At 38.6% G+C, this 14,495-nt stretch overlaps 1 protein-coding gene across 1 annotated transcript in view; it reads right to left on the minus strand.

The window, feature by feature from the left end:
- The window catches only part of FARP1 (FERM, ARH/RhoGEF and pleckstrin domain protein 1), a 2,534,157-nt gene that overhangs the window by 2,278,613 nt on the left and 241,049 nt on the right, over positions 1-14,495 (minus strand). The window contains exon 2 of the mRNA XM_044071307.1: positions 11,406-11,596. Coding sequence (XP_043927242.1) covers positions 11,406-11,576 — 171 coding nt within the window. The 5' untranslated portion in view covers positions 11,577-11,596. The remainder of the gene's footprint in view (positions 1-11,405; positions 11,597-14,495) is intronic.

The raw sequence follows: 14,495 nt of genomic DNA on the forward strand, positions 1-14,495 counted from the left end.
TATTGATAATCATCTCAACTACGATGAACACATAAACTCTACTATAAAGTCTGTTTACAGAAAACTTGGCACCTTCTATAGAATAAAACCCTTCCTTACCCCTCCTGCAAGGAAAGCAATTGCCCAAACCCACCTTATCTCTACCCTCTTCTATGCCTCTGTTATAAATACCAACCTATCCAATAATAACCTTTCCAAACTCTCCACCTGTTATAACAGTATAGCTAGATTCATCACATGTTCCCCCTTTAAAACTCACCACTGCCTTAACCTCAAACAACTTGGATGGCTAGAACTGAAAAACCATATACTGGATTCACAAATACTTATTATGCAAAGATCCTGTACCACCCTAACAACACCCCTATCCTCACTAATCTAATTACACCATACACTAATCTAGCTACACTCTGCTAACAAGCTTCTAGTTTCCTCAAATAAAGCCAACAACAAAGCCGGCAATTCACTTTTCTCAAACACTGCAGGAAAATTTTGGAATCACCTTCCTGCTGAATTATCTACACTTGCTTCTTCTTCTCTTTTTAAAAAAACATCTTAAAGAACATCTGACAGCCCATTGGCTTTGTCCATGCACTAACCCTGACTGACTTCTTTTTCCCCTTCTATTCTTAACCTATCCCTTCTCCTTTTACCTGTACTTCCATATCCTACTACTACTCTTCCTCTTTAATTACACAATGACACATATATTCTCTTTCCTATAACTATGACTTGCTCATACCATTTAGTGTGATTTTTAGAATTGTTTTTAGTTTAGTTTTTTTTATAGAATTGTTTATTTAATTTCCACTAATACTGTTACTTCACAAATGTATTATTATAACTGTTCACTTGACCATTGCTACCTCTGTATTTATTCTTAATAGTTCTATGTATTGTTAACTGTCTCAATATTCAAGTATGGAGCCTTTCTCAAATGGACATATATCCAGCTAGACTAGCCCGGTCAACAAATGTAAAATAAAATAAATAAATAAAATAAATAAGTAGGTATGACCTAACCTAAACAATAATATAAAATAACAAATGTAAGAAAAATAATGAAACCAAGACTAAAACAGCAGGTAATATCAAGCACTGTCTGGTGCATACAGCTAATGTCTGTCAGTGTGCAGAATGTCTCAATAAATGTTTAGAAGCTACCAGAAAGCATTCTTCAACATTCTAGTTGTCCCACAAGTTAACTGGTGAACATCAACTACTTTAGTGAAGATGTGTACGGAATTAGACTTACCTAAGTTTGCAGCACAATGACACAGAGCTAAAAAGTCAGTTAAGCAGTTTTAAAGGTATGTACAGTTTACTGGACAAATAAATGCGAGTCTGATAAGAGTTGGACATTTTTTCTGTACAGCCAAAGCCAAAGATAACAGCATTAAGTTCAAGGCATATGTGCAAGTCCAAATATACTCTGCCACTGCTGTTCCTATGTGAAATCTGTGGCAGAATATGTGTAATCAAAGTGTGGTGAGCTGTAAAACTATACATATAGTGGCACGCTAAACATAGTTTTTACTACAGTATTTTGTTTAAAACTAGCCACCCTGGAGCTAGTGAAATAAAATTGAAGCAAGATGTTGAACAGCCTGACAGCTAAATTTATGAACAACATATAAACAGTTAAGACAAGGCCACACTTAAAACAGCATAGAAAGGAACATTTTACACTTTTGAAACTATTTAAACTAATAGTATGATTATCAACATTTTAACTTCGCACTCTTATAATGGCATGTAATAATACAATCTCTGGAACAAAGGGAGAAGTCAACTAATACTAAATCAACACAGAGACTAACCTTGAAACTGCTGGGTTTACAAAAGTATTTCTTAAAGCATATTTCAGTTTTATTTATAATTTTCCTGGATTTTGTTGATTACTGCAGAAAAGTGAACTTTGCCAAAAACAATGAAAGCTGCTGTAATGAACCTGCATGTTTCCATAATATCCTATAAACAGCTGTGGTATACAAAAATATATTCATTATAAAGCCTTTGTAGGTATCTACATAACTCCAATAATCTTTGTTAAAATTCTATTTTCATACGACTAAACTAGAATACAACAATATTAACTCCCAATATCTTTCTCTGACTTTTAATAAGTGTAGTCACGCAGAATCATATAGAGATAATTAACATTAACTTTGTCAAGTCTTCATTTTGACTTACTTGCTTAAGCAGACCCTATTAGACAGCCAAACATGCTAAGAATGCCTGCAAACTTTGATGCATTGCAAACATTGCGAAAATATTCTCAGAATACATTCTAGCTTTTTAACTTCCACAATATCAAAATCATTCAACGATCCACTAGTAAACAAATGTGTACTTTTACACCAAATTGCAATCCAAAATCAGAATATATTCTGCTTGTTTATAGCTACAACTGGTAAACAACATAATTATTCAGTAATTTGTGATCAAGGTAAATGAGCTAATCCAGCACAGACCATTTCAGTCATGACCAGGAGGAAAGGGCAATACTGTCTAATACTACTGATTAGTGAGAAGCCTCAAATGTTTTGTACAGCAATTAGTAAGAAGATATACATGTTTAACACAATCCTTAGCTAGAATGTGAGAAAATAAACTAGTAACACAAAAGCAAAGAAAATAAAATGGACTATTAAATCTCACTGGACAGTGCAGCAGTAAAACTCAACAATGATTTCATCAATCATACTACAATCTTGTAACTGGATTTGATGAACTGCAGAAGAAAAATAAAAAGGAAAGATCTTGTTTACAACAAACAAAACAACATTTTTAAGGGAAGGTTCAGTCTGTTTTCTAATCTACAAAGTTTATCATCACAAAATTAAATGGCTACAAAATAAACAGATTCTTTAAATAAAAGTTCGGAAGTCAAAATTCACAGGTTACACAGCAAAAATGGAAAATATAACCCAAATTAAGCAGCTGATGCAAAAAAGAAGAACTAACATATGCTCACACTCAGTGACAGAGAACTTTTACAGTGTCGTTGTTATTCAATATATAGTCAATAACATTTACACAGAAATGTATTACTACATTCATAGACAGTGCAATTGCTTCAATAACCCGTTTAGAGCATCGGATGACAGATTACAATCATTAAATATGCAACAATGCAACAAAACAAAGATAAGCCACTTGTGACAAGCATCCTCCTGCTAACACCAGCATCAACGAAAGGGAGCAGTAACTGGAGATATCACCTGACACTTCAGTACTGCTGACAGCCGTCTGGTTGCCTGAGTATTTTAATCCTTATTCCAGGTACATCACTATCCTTGCTCACATAAAGTAAGGTTTTCAGTCACAGAACCAATTCCCTCAGTTCCTACCAGGAACTTTTAACTGTTTCGTATTAGACAGAGGTTATCTTTATGTGCAAAGTCTGATTCTGTGAGTGAGAACCACTCTCATCAGAAACAGACCAACACCTGTCTCAGACAACAGTGCAATCACAAAGAATGTTGTGTATAAACATATACAACTACAAGGCAGAGACATCTGAAAAAGCCAAAGATCTTTGGAAGCACGCTATCTTTAAACCAAAAGAATGCTGGCAGAAAACTTTTGTCAAACTACACTGCATAGGCTTTACAAGAGCTGTGAGGTTCTTTGAGCTTTAAAGAGGCTTTTACCATATTTGTTTTTCTCTCTTCAAATTTGATCTTCATCTTGCTTTGCCTTCTGAGGTCACTTTACTTTCCTAAAATATTCTATCTTGCACAAACATACAAAGTGTGATTCCCATGAGCCACAGATCCATTCTTCTTATGAGATCAGCCGTTGATTCAAAATGGTTCAGAATATAAAAAATTCAAGCTTTAGTGTTAACAATAGCATGGAAGCAACAGACTTCAATCAACTGAAAAAAGAACTATTTAAGAGATCATACCTGTTGTCCTTTAATGGACTTCTAACCTTCAGGTTCTATACAACCTGAGTATCTTTAGCAGGCCTTAAATTTCCTATTTGAAGACTGCATGCATGTGCATATTTGTGTGTGTGTGTTCGCTTGTCTGTATGCATGTTGGGGGAACAATAACTACAAAACCTGAATGTCTTGCAGGCACAAAGATCTGTGATGGCCTATTCATGCTGTACCATAACACAATCAAAAAACAAAATTAGTGATGCTACTGTCCACGATACTGAAACTGTACAAAACAAAACAGACATGAATACTGAAAAAAAGCAGTAGCAGACCATCAAGGTACACCAGACGAGCAGCACCAGACCATCTTGGCACACAAAAAGAGCAGCACCAGAACATCATGAATACATGGCATCATCCCTAACAGGATTAGGCCTTTCAAATACAGTATCAATCTCAACTCACGAATATGCAGAAACTGTATAGTAATCACCAAATACATGCACCATACAAGACAAAACTCCATTCTAACACAGCCCTTCACAATGTGATGCAGCCAAGATGATAGTGTTCCTTAACAAAAATGATGGGCTGACAAAAAAAAGCTAAGTTTTCACTGGTAAATTGCGTGCCCATACCTACAATAATGATGAGTTTTATAGCAGACAGCAGTGTCTGCAGCTAACAGTATGGCATTGTTGACACAGACATTGAGTAGAAACCTGCAGAAAGCGTATGGAAGGATGATAATACGCTGGATAGGTAACAAACTAGAGGACAATAAATGCAGAAAGACTTGACAATAAGTAAGTCCAGTATAATGTATCTACTTAGCACTGTGGATCTACCATCTCAATATGCAGTGTGACAGAGTGCAGAAGCCTAGTACAAGCACATGGCCACACTACATGCTACAATGTGGTTAGACAAGCGACAATGGGGTACTGCAGCATGCTCAGTGGGACAGTACAGCTTGTGCAGTAATGCAAACACATTTCAATGCACATACCCATAGGGGAGAAATAGATGCTTGTAAAAAACTGCATGCAGTTGTGAAGGAGTTGCACAGAAGGTGGTGCACTGTTACATGGACTGTAGCTACAGTACCTATAAACAATCTCATATTTGCCAATAACATTACAGCTGTTTGGTGAGTATGGAACATCATATATAATTGCTTCAAAACACACAGCAGTACAAAATAGTTTCATGGCAGTCCATTAAGAACCACTTAACTGGAAACAGAGTCAAAAGCTAGAACAATTTCAAAAGTACATATTTTTATGTGACGGGGATTCCAACCTCCCCCTCACCCCCGGACACTTTGCCTCCTGCACTTTGGATGTAATACAATCAGCTACAGTCAATGCACCTCATAGCAACAGCAAATTCCATCCCACAGGCATCATGGTTATTATATTCTGCCATGGTGCTAGTGGACAGATACCAAGCAACCCTGCTTGTCAAGAGGAAAGTGATACAACAAAAGGTACTGCTGCATTCACTCAGCTCAGCAATGTATTGAGTCAGTAATGCCACACCTCTACACTTTTCCATACTGTGAGCACTCCATTCTTGTCCAGATCCCTGATATCACAGAACTATGAAGGCAGGTTGAAAGCTCTGCTGATGTACATTTTATTCTATGCTGTGTCAAACCCTGCCTACTTTAAACATATTCTCAAACCACTGCAACACATCACCAGCCACTACTGATTCTGCTAGTTTAACAACTTGTATACTTTTGGGGTGTGTTCTCCTAATGTGCAGAACAGTGCCAGAAATTTATGCAAGCTTAGTGCCAAGGCAGGTTGTATCCCAAAAATGTGACAAATATCCTTTGATGTCTATGTGAAATCAGAGGACCTGTATGAGATGAACACACAAGCCACAGTACTTCATGCTAGGAACTCCATTCTGTTGGCCTGTCTGGCTGCAACTTCAAAGCCAATTTGGTTGGTCTGTAGCACTATACCCTAACTATCTGTATATATATAATAGTACAGCTTAGAAATACCCACAGTATGACCCTTCTATCCTGTTGCCAAGGCAAAGTCTTGGGAGGTAATGTAACAGTTATGGGTCATCAGTGTGTAAGAAGTGTGCTATGAAAAGGTCAAATATGTTACCCTCAGATACCCTTTGATGTTACAGAAAGGAGGAGACCATGCTACCCTGCATTTTCTCTATGTGTACACATGCCAAAGGGCAGATTACTTTTTACCACTTTACTTCATTCCTCAGTTCACCATCTTAGCACACTGTCACTGCTTTAGGGAACACTGCCTCCAAATGTTCATAGTGCAACTTACACACCTCCACTATCCTATATAATTCAGATAACCACCTTAAACAGTAATGCCTGATTATCCCCAGCTACATGCAGGATGGTAGGTAGCACAAGCACAGAAACCACTGGTACTGTATGCACTGATAAGAACACAGGATGATGAGGGATATGCAGAGATATCATTCTAGGGAACTGGTGACGTAGGAAGCACCACCTCAACACAGAAGGAGCACATAATGAGTCTAGGATCTGCTTTCTCCATAAATATCATTATGTATACACATTCTCACTATGGCTCCACTCTCTGCCACAGGCTGGAAAAGTAAACTACAACTGGGTGACTAGCCTCTACCCACTTTGGCAGGCACTACAGAACTCATGTCTGAACCTGAATGCTGGCAATAAAACAAGACAATTTCCTACTGTGTCAGAAGGCCAGTCACAGTAGCCAGACAATGCTATAGGGTAAAAGTGAGTGCAGCTCTTCAATAACGTTGGAAGACCACGGTACTATGAGTGTATGACAAACATAGTAAGAGCCACTCAGGTCACTGTCTTCCCCTGCAAGATGCTTCTTAATGTCTAGTGTTAAAGATGCTATCTCTCCCTGCAGTAGTCTGCATGAGAGCCCTGCTTCCTGTTGTTGTCTCCCTCAAGCTCAGGCTCCTCAAGCTCCCATCATGCAGTTCAAGGAAGAGCAAACTTGCCTGTTGGACAACTGCCATTAACAGGCTTTACAATAAGAGGAAGAAACTGCTGTCTAAGAGCAAGAGGGAATGAGCTCTAAACTGGAAACACTCACTCCTCAGCTTAAACAAGCAAATAAGACTTATTGTGAAGCCCTCCAAAGCAAACTATGAATCCAAATTAGCTTCCTCAACTAAAGACAACCATAAGGCATTCTTTACGTACATGTATAATCTAAAAGAAAAGGCCCAGATTTGTGCCGAACTGGTAGTTAATGATACCACATATATTGAGCCTGTGGACATAGCTAACCTACTGGCCAACAGGTTCTGTGAAAACCTCACTCCCCTGTCCCCATCACAGGTACCCCATGACATCCCCACCACCTGTCCCCTACCTTGTATCTTTAAAGAGCAGGTTATAAACACCCTCTCTAAGGTCAAAAACACAGCATCAATGGGACATAACATCCCAGCCTGCATCCTACATGGGCTCCAACAAGAATTAGGAACACCACTGGGTACTCTTTTCAATCATAGTCTAAGCACCAGCTTCGTCCCAGCTGAATGGAAAACGGCCACCATTATTCCCTTGCACAAAGGTGGTGCTTCCACTGACCCCAGAAACTATAGACCTATTTGCCTATCTTTATCTGCAAGGCCATGGAGCAAGTCATCATGGACCTTATCAACAAAGATATAGGTAATCTCCAAACACTTGACCCTACTCAATTTGGATTTGTCAAAGGAAGATCATGCCTGTTAAGCCTGATAGACTTCTTTGAGACAGTCACCAAGGCCCTGGACAAGGGGAAGTCTGTGCATACAGCTTGTCTAGCCTTAGCCAAGGCTTTTAACACTATCCCCCACTCAGGCATCATTAACAAACTCACCCAGTTAGGTATCAACCCTTACACTGTTAGATGAGTCACTAACTGGCTCACTGATAGAACAGATATAGTAAAAATAGGGGAATCCACCTCCAACATTAGACCTGTAACCAGTGGTGTTCCACAGGGATCAGTCCTGGAACCTCTACTGTTTGGAATCTATTTCTCTGAAGTACAACAAAAACTAAAGATCTGTGGCTGAAAAGGTTTGCTGATGACTGAAAACTGGGAGCGGTCATAGAATCTCCAAATGATGTCAGCATCCTACAACAGGGTCTCACACAAACAAATTATTGGTGCCAAAGTCATGGCCTTAAGCTCAATGCAAAAAAAAAATGTATTATCATCCCTATCGGTAAGAGCGATGTTCCTGCTAACTACCACATCAACAGCAACACTCTACGTACACACTCAGTGATAAGACACCTGGGCACATAGTTGACGGCAATCTTACCTTTGATCACCATGTCTCCACAGTGGTAAGAAGGGCATTCTATATTGCTCATCTCATAAGTAAGAGCATTGCCTCCAGAAAAAAAAAGAAGTTATAACCTCCCTGTACTCTTCCCTCATCAGGCCAATAATTGAGTACAAGACCCCTTTTGGAATGTACCTTTCCAAGCACCTGCAGCAACTGGAGAAACCACAAAGGTTCCTCACAAGGAAAATTCAAGGTCTTCAGCATATGTCCTAAGTGGATTGTCTGAAATCACTGTCACTTTATTCTGTTTCATACAGAGTACTCAGAGGCAATCTCTGCCTTGCATATAAGGCGATCTCTGACCTTGCTTTATTGGAAATGCTGCATATCCCCAAGTCAAATGGTACACAGTTTACTTGTTCTAAAGACCTCAACCTGACATGTGACATTAACAGAACCTGCTGGAGGGACAGATATGTCTCCCAGACATTACCACACCTTTGGAATGGACTCCCACTTCATGTTAAGCAGAGTACCTCATTGGCCCTCTTCAAACGCAACCTGGACGATTGTATGGGTAACCATAAATTCACCCTGGGGGTTCCACCTGTGTCCCTTTTGGACATGAGCATTAGGTGCCGATTGTGGAAATAAGGGTAGAACTTGGCTAGGCTTGTAAGGGCCTTAGGGCCATTATCCTAGTAACTTTCTATGATCCTATGATCAAGAACCTTAAAAGGAGTGCCCTGCGTGCTTTTGTGTCCCAACTACATATCTTCTGCAGATATTTTCTACCTCTAAGTGCAACTGTGATGATTCTTTATGTACAGTGAATTCCTTTAAAAAATATACACATTTCCAGTACTCTGTCTGTGGTATGTACTGCCCTCTTACAGTACGGTGCAGTATCTATTTTAAGGTTTTATGATCTACACTGGATAGCTGACATGTCTGAACATTCCTCACTTGATGTGTGTACCTATGCTATTTGTCTGTATACACATGTTGTCTTTCCTGTGGTGGTATTGTTGTGTCTTTCGGATTTTCCTGGTTAGGGGTCGCCACAGCGGAACTCCGGTCCGCTAATGATTGGCAGTATATTTTTATGTGCCGAGTTGCCAGCCCTGACGCACAACCTTCAACGAAGGTACACCTATTCACGCATGTCTCCACACAGAAGACGCTCTAGCTGAGAATCGAACAGGACAATGTCTTACTGTGAGGCAAGAATGCTACCGCAGCACCACCACCGCAGTTCTGTTCAGCTGCCAGAATAATGCTTGCATTCTACTGAAATACGTACATTCTGCAGAATCTGTCTGCATTGTGTGGTGGAGGGGAGGGGCTTCTTCTCAGATGTAAAGAGTGTGCCTTGTCTACATATGACCTGTGAACTTGGATGTATTCTGTGCATTGTACTCATGGCCACATAGTACTATGTTCCAGCTCATGGCAGGCTTACTTCGCCAATTATTTGGTCTGCCTGCATTGAGCACAAATATTTGCTGTGTTGCTTCTGGCTTCTGCAGAATTTACCTGTGTTTTACTGTAACTGGCATTTTGCTTATGCACAGCTCTGTCACCTCTGGCATAAGATGAAACTAAGTAAACGGCTAAAGGACTTATTTGCTCTGGTGACAAGATACTGGTTTTGAGGCTGAGACTACGAAGTCTCCAAAACAAAAACAAAATTTGCTCTTTGAAACACACAACTTCATGGCAGGAAAAAAAAAAACAGTTTATAAAGTTTATGGTGATCAAAGTAGACACTTGCAGCCTAAATATCACCTTCAAGCAAATGGAGTACTGACCTTTTGCCTTAGTCACAGTAAAAGCTGTGGACATGTGCTTTTAAGTTACAAAAGAATTAGTCATTAACAGCTGGGAGTAGAAAAAAAATCAAGTACAGCAAAGTCAAAAGAACAGAAAACAGTTCCAAAAGAAGACATCCTCGCTACCCTATGGCACTCAAAAATGCAGACTACAAGTTGAAGAGGACCTTCACAGACATTCTAACTCAGTTTTCCCTGCTCTCATTAAACCAGAAAAGTACGCTATGCATCCAAGCTACTTTTGTAAGAATGCAAAAGTTTAACTACAGCATCAAACAATACACTCAATATACAGATGGTATTGGAAGAAAAGGATCAGCTTTCGGTAAGAACTAAGACAAGTACACAGAAATAAATGACGACCTCCCGCTGCTGTGGTAGCAGAATTCAGAGATAAATAGTATGTTCACATACAACTACAGATAATACCTCATTAACACCTATACGGTGTGGAATGTTTCACCTCTTACAGCCTACACATCCTTGTACTCCTGAGCATTTTCTGAAAAATCAACACAAAAAGCATAAGATAAATCAAGGCTTTTTTACTGCGGGACATCCTAGATTAACAATCTTAGTGTCATTTTATTAATAACTCCTTGCTCTTTCTAATCCTGCCTATTATAAACTGGTAAGTCACTTAGTTAAAAAGGCAGACTCAAGAAAGGTCTGGATGCCATAAGGAGTTCTGGGTGTTAACTGGAAGTATACATAAACGGCGCTATAGGGTTGAAAGGGACACTGTTCTTGTTCTGCCTCAGCCCTATGATACCAGCATCCTCCATTCCACAGAATTTGCTTAGCAATAATTACCTCAAGGACAGACCTCATTCTCCCCAACTTGTGCCAGTGAATGCAACTCCCCATCCTCAGCAAGTAACAAAGCTGCAGACTGATAAAGGGTATGTCTCAGGAGCAGCTGCTACTAGCAAATGCTTCTGTAGTACTTGATGTTTTCTATCCCATGAAGAAGCCATGATGCAATTCACTGCTGCTAAATGATACCTGTTACCTGCCAAACTGATCTATCAAGTCATAGATGCCACCCTTCACCAGTTTCCAGAAGCTAGCCAGAATCTGTCCTCTGCAAATCGCATTCCAACCAAAACCAAAAGAAAGCCCCTTCAGGAAATCCCTGACTTTTATAAATGACCGTCCTAAACTTGAAGGCAGTTTCTGAACACTGTGCTAAAAGTGTGTGCAGTAATCTGTGTTGTGTTGTACCTCTTAAACAAAGCTATTGCAGTCTGACAAAATTCAAACATGTAATAACATCAGCAGCCCTAGGTACCACATAGACTTAACCCCATTATTAGAGAGAACATAATTATAAGGCTAAACAGACGGAACAGTAGCAAATCCTTTTCTATTCATATCTGAAACACAGGACTTACCGACACTTCAAAACACTCATGTGTGTCATCAAGCATTTGAACCTTGAAGGAAACTAGCTTTCCAGAAGGTGAGGAGGGTGGTTTCTGTCCATGCTCCAGGGTACTGACTCCACCACTTTCTTGAACTCCCAGCCTTGAGCCTGTAGTTTGTGTGTGTTCTGCTTCACCCATCTTTTCTTAAACATGTACACCTGGAAAAAAAAATACATAAGGTTGACATGTAAATCTGTCAATGTATATACAACATGTTGTACTTCCCTGAGATCAGCCTTACCTAGGTACTACTGTATTAAAATCTACAGGCTGCTAATACAGATAAATTCAACAAAAGAGTCCTTTGCGGATCATAAAATTTATAAGATGCACACCAGAAAAAAAGCAGCATCGCTTACAATTTCAAACATAAACCTAGTTATAAAAACAACCTTAGATAAAAGAAACTTGTATCAAATCTTCCAAAACTAGCTGTGAATTTAGTTTGGGCACAAAGGCTCAAGTCATAAGGTATGCCTTTTATTACATCACAAAATTAAAGGGGAAAATTGTGAATGTAATATATTCTCAAAAATAATAAAATGATCACTTTCTCACACAGGAGACAAGGCAAACATATCTGCATAAAAACATCAGGGTTTTACGGAGACAGGTGGATACATCCCACACAAGTAAAGACAAGATAACTACTGCCACACAAGAAACATGGCAGCTTCCTACACATAACTGAGGAAAGCCTAATGAACCCTATCAGTCGTATAAAAACAAAATGTTAGTATGTAGACATATCCTAGACTTATTCATCAAGGTGTGGTGGCATCAGTTCACAAAAGGAGCATCACATCACATCCAATTTTATATACTCATCAACTTGGCTGGTATTCTACATAATATCTTGGTGAAAGACATAACGGAGGCTACTCAAACTGCCAATGGAATCTAATTCTTTTAAACATGGGGATAAAATGGGCATATTAAGGAGAGAACTTGTTTTCTGAACCTTGGGCACTCTTGAAGAGGTAACTGCAACACTTGGTGAAGAGCTGATAGTGTACTCTACTTATCCTGATAAATGGTGGTTATAAGCAATACATCAACAGAAGTCGAGGGGAGGGGTTACCTGTTTATCATTATGGGGGCTACCAGTGGTGTTGTACAGGGCTCTGCACTAAATCACCATCTTACCCAATGTTAGTTGTTCCTGAAGTATTTGTCTGAGATTTAAAGCTGAGCTGGGCTATGGATAAGCAAATATGCGAATATTGCAAACTCAACAATATAATTAGTTCAATAAAAGATGTCAGAGTTCTCCAAGACTGTCTACAAAAGTGCAGAGCTGTGCAGTATAAAATGGCCTCATCTTTACTGTCAGGTATTTGTAACATCTTCAGTCTTTGCAAAAAGGACAAAATGTAAGAATACAAACTCAACAATCAAAATCATAAACATAACACCGTCATTACTAATTTATGACACTGCTACACAACAATATGAACTTCAACCAGTGTGCATCTAACAAAGTGAAAAAAAAAGCATTCTGTAGTTCATTCAATTCTACTGAGCACATTTAGTCCTCTAAAGAGATCAATGCATCACTTTTTCCCTCACAATCTGACCCATTACTGAATATTTTAGTAATAATCCATGATCAAGTGTGAGCAATGCAGGCTTTACCTAGGGTTGGGCATGATTAAATAAAGCAAATTGTGGGTAATTCCCACGTTGCCCACACCAAGTCATGGAATATTGCTATTATATAATATTATTATTTATGAAATAATATTCTAACCTTTTCTAAATAATGTAATTAGCGCTCTTCCCCCATAATCTGTCACTCTTGGGCAAGGTCTGCATATTCGTGGAGCTGTTTGTAGGGCACTCCTGCTATTGAGAGAAGAATTTTTTTTTAACTGGTGTATGTTTTGCAACTAGAATCCATAAAGGCACCTTCTGTGCTGAAATTGCATGTCTGTGGAGTTGTTGTTGGGTCATTCCTGCTACTGAGAGCAGATGAGTTTTTTTTTTTTTTTTTTTTTTTTTAATGTGGTTTCACATGAGCATTGTCTCAGTCATACAAAGTATATAACTGTAATATTTGGCATTACATACTGTCAGAAATCTTCCCTGTTTTATTAGAAAATAAAAAAAAAATCAGATTAATACTTTAAGTCAAAGGAGTCCGTAACTGTCCTACTCTGTACATGAAGATGCTTGTGGACTCCCTAGCTCCTGGCAATTCTTTTTAACAACTCTCTGATATAATATTGGTTTGTGGAGATTTGAAGATGTCCTCAGATAGCTGTTAAGTACATTTTTAACATTTATTGTTCGCCAGGCTTCTCCTTGGAAATGTAGGATTTACGACAAACACATTTTTGAAAATATCTTTTATTGTATAAAATGTTGTATTTTGTAACCTTCAAACAAGCCATCTAAAAAAAATCTGAAACTGTTATGACTTCTTACTAGAAAAACCATATGGCTGAAAACCTTGAACTACTCAGAAAGACTGCATTATGTTTAAATACAGGTGACCTGTGCATGGTTGATAATGCAATGTTTGATAGTCTATACCTGAAATGCACCACTGGGACAGCCATCATCAGTGAAGCGCCGAATAGTAAAATAAATACTAAAAAATAAATACCAATAACAAATATACGTGTGCGTGTGTGACTATATATATATATATATATATATATATATATATATATATATATATATATATATATATATATATATATATATATATATATATAAGTGGATGCATTAACCCAGTGCTTTCCAATACTCCATATTTAAATGTCAAGACTCATAACAGTGAGCCCTGGAATAATAATAATTTAAAAAAAAAAAAAAAAAAGACCAAAAACACAGGAGAACAATCATCGCTTTTCAGAGGTTCATAGATTCATAGGTGTGTACTAAGCTAACGGCCCTGGAGCCTTTACAACCCTAGCCCATAGAAGTGCCCTGGCATCATGTCGCCCAACATTAGTTCCCAGTGCCTCTATCAAGTGCAGCCACTGGAGTGATCCCCAGGGTGAACTTTCTATTTCCCATCCACTCATCAAGATTTCTCTTGAAGAGGGCCAG

This window comes from Protopterus annectens, chromosome 5.part0 (assembly GCF_019279795.1).
Source record: "Protopterus annectens isolate FY-2018-M chromosome 5.part0, PAN1.0, whole genome shotgun sequence".
Taxonomy (NCBI): Eukaryota; Metazoa; Chordata; order Ceratodontiformes; family Protopteridae; genus Protopterus; species Protopterus annectens.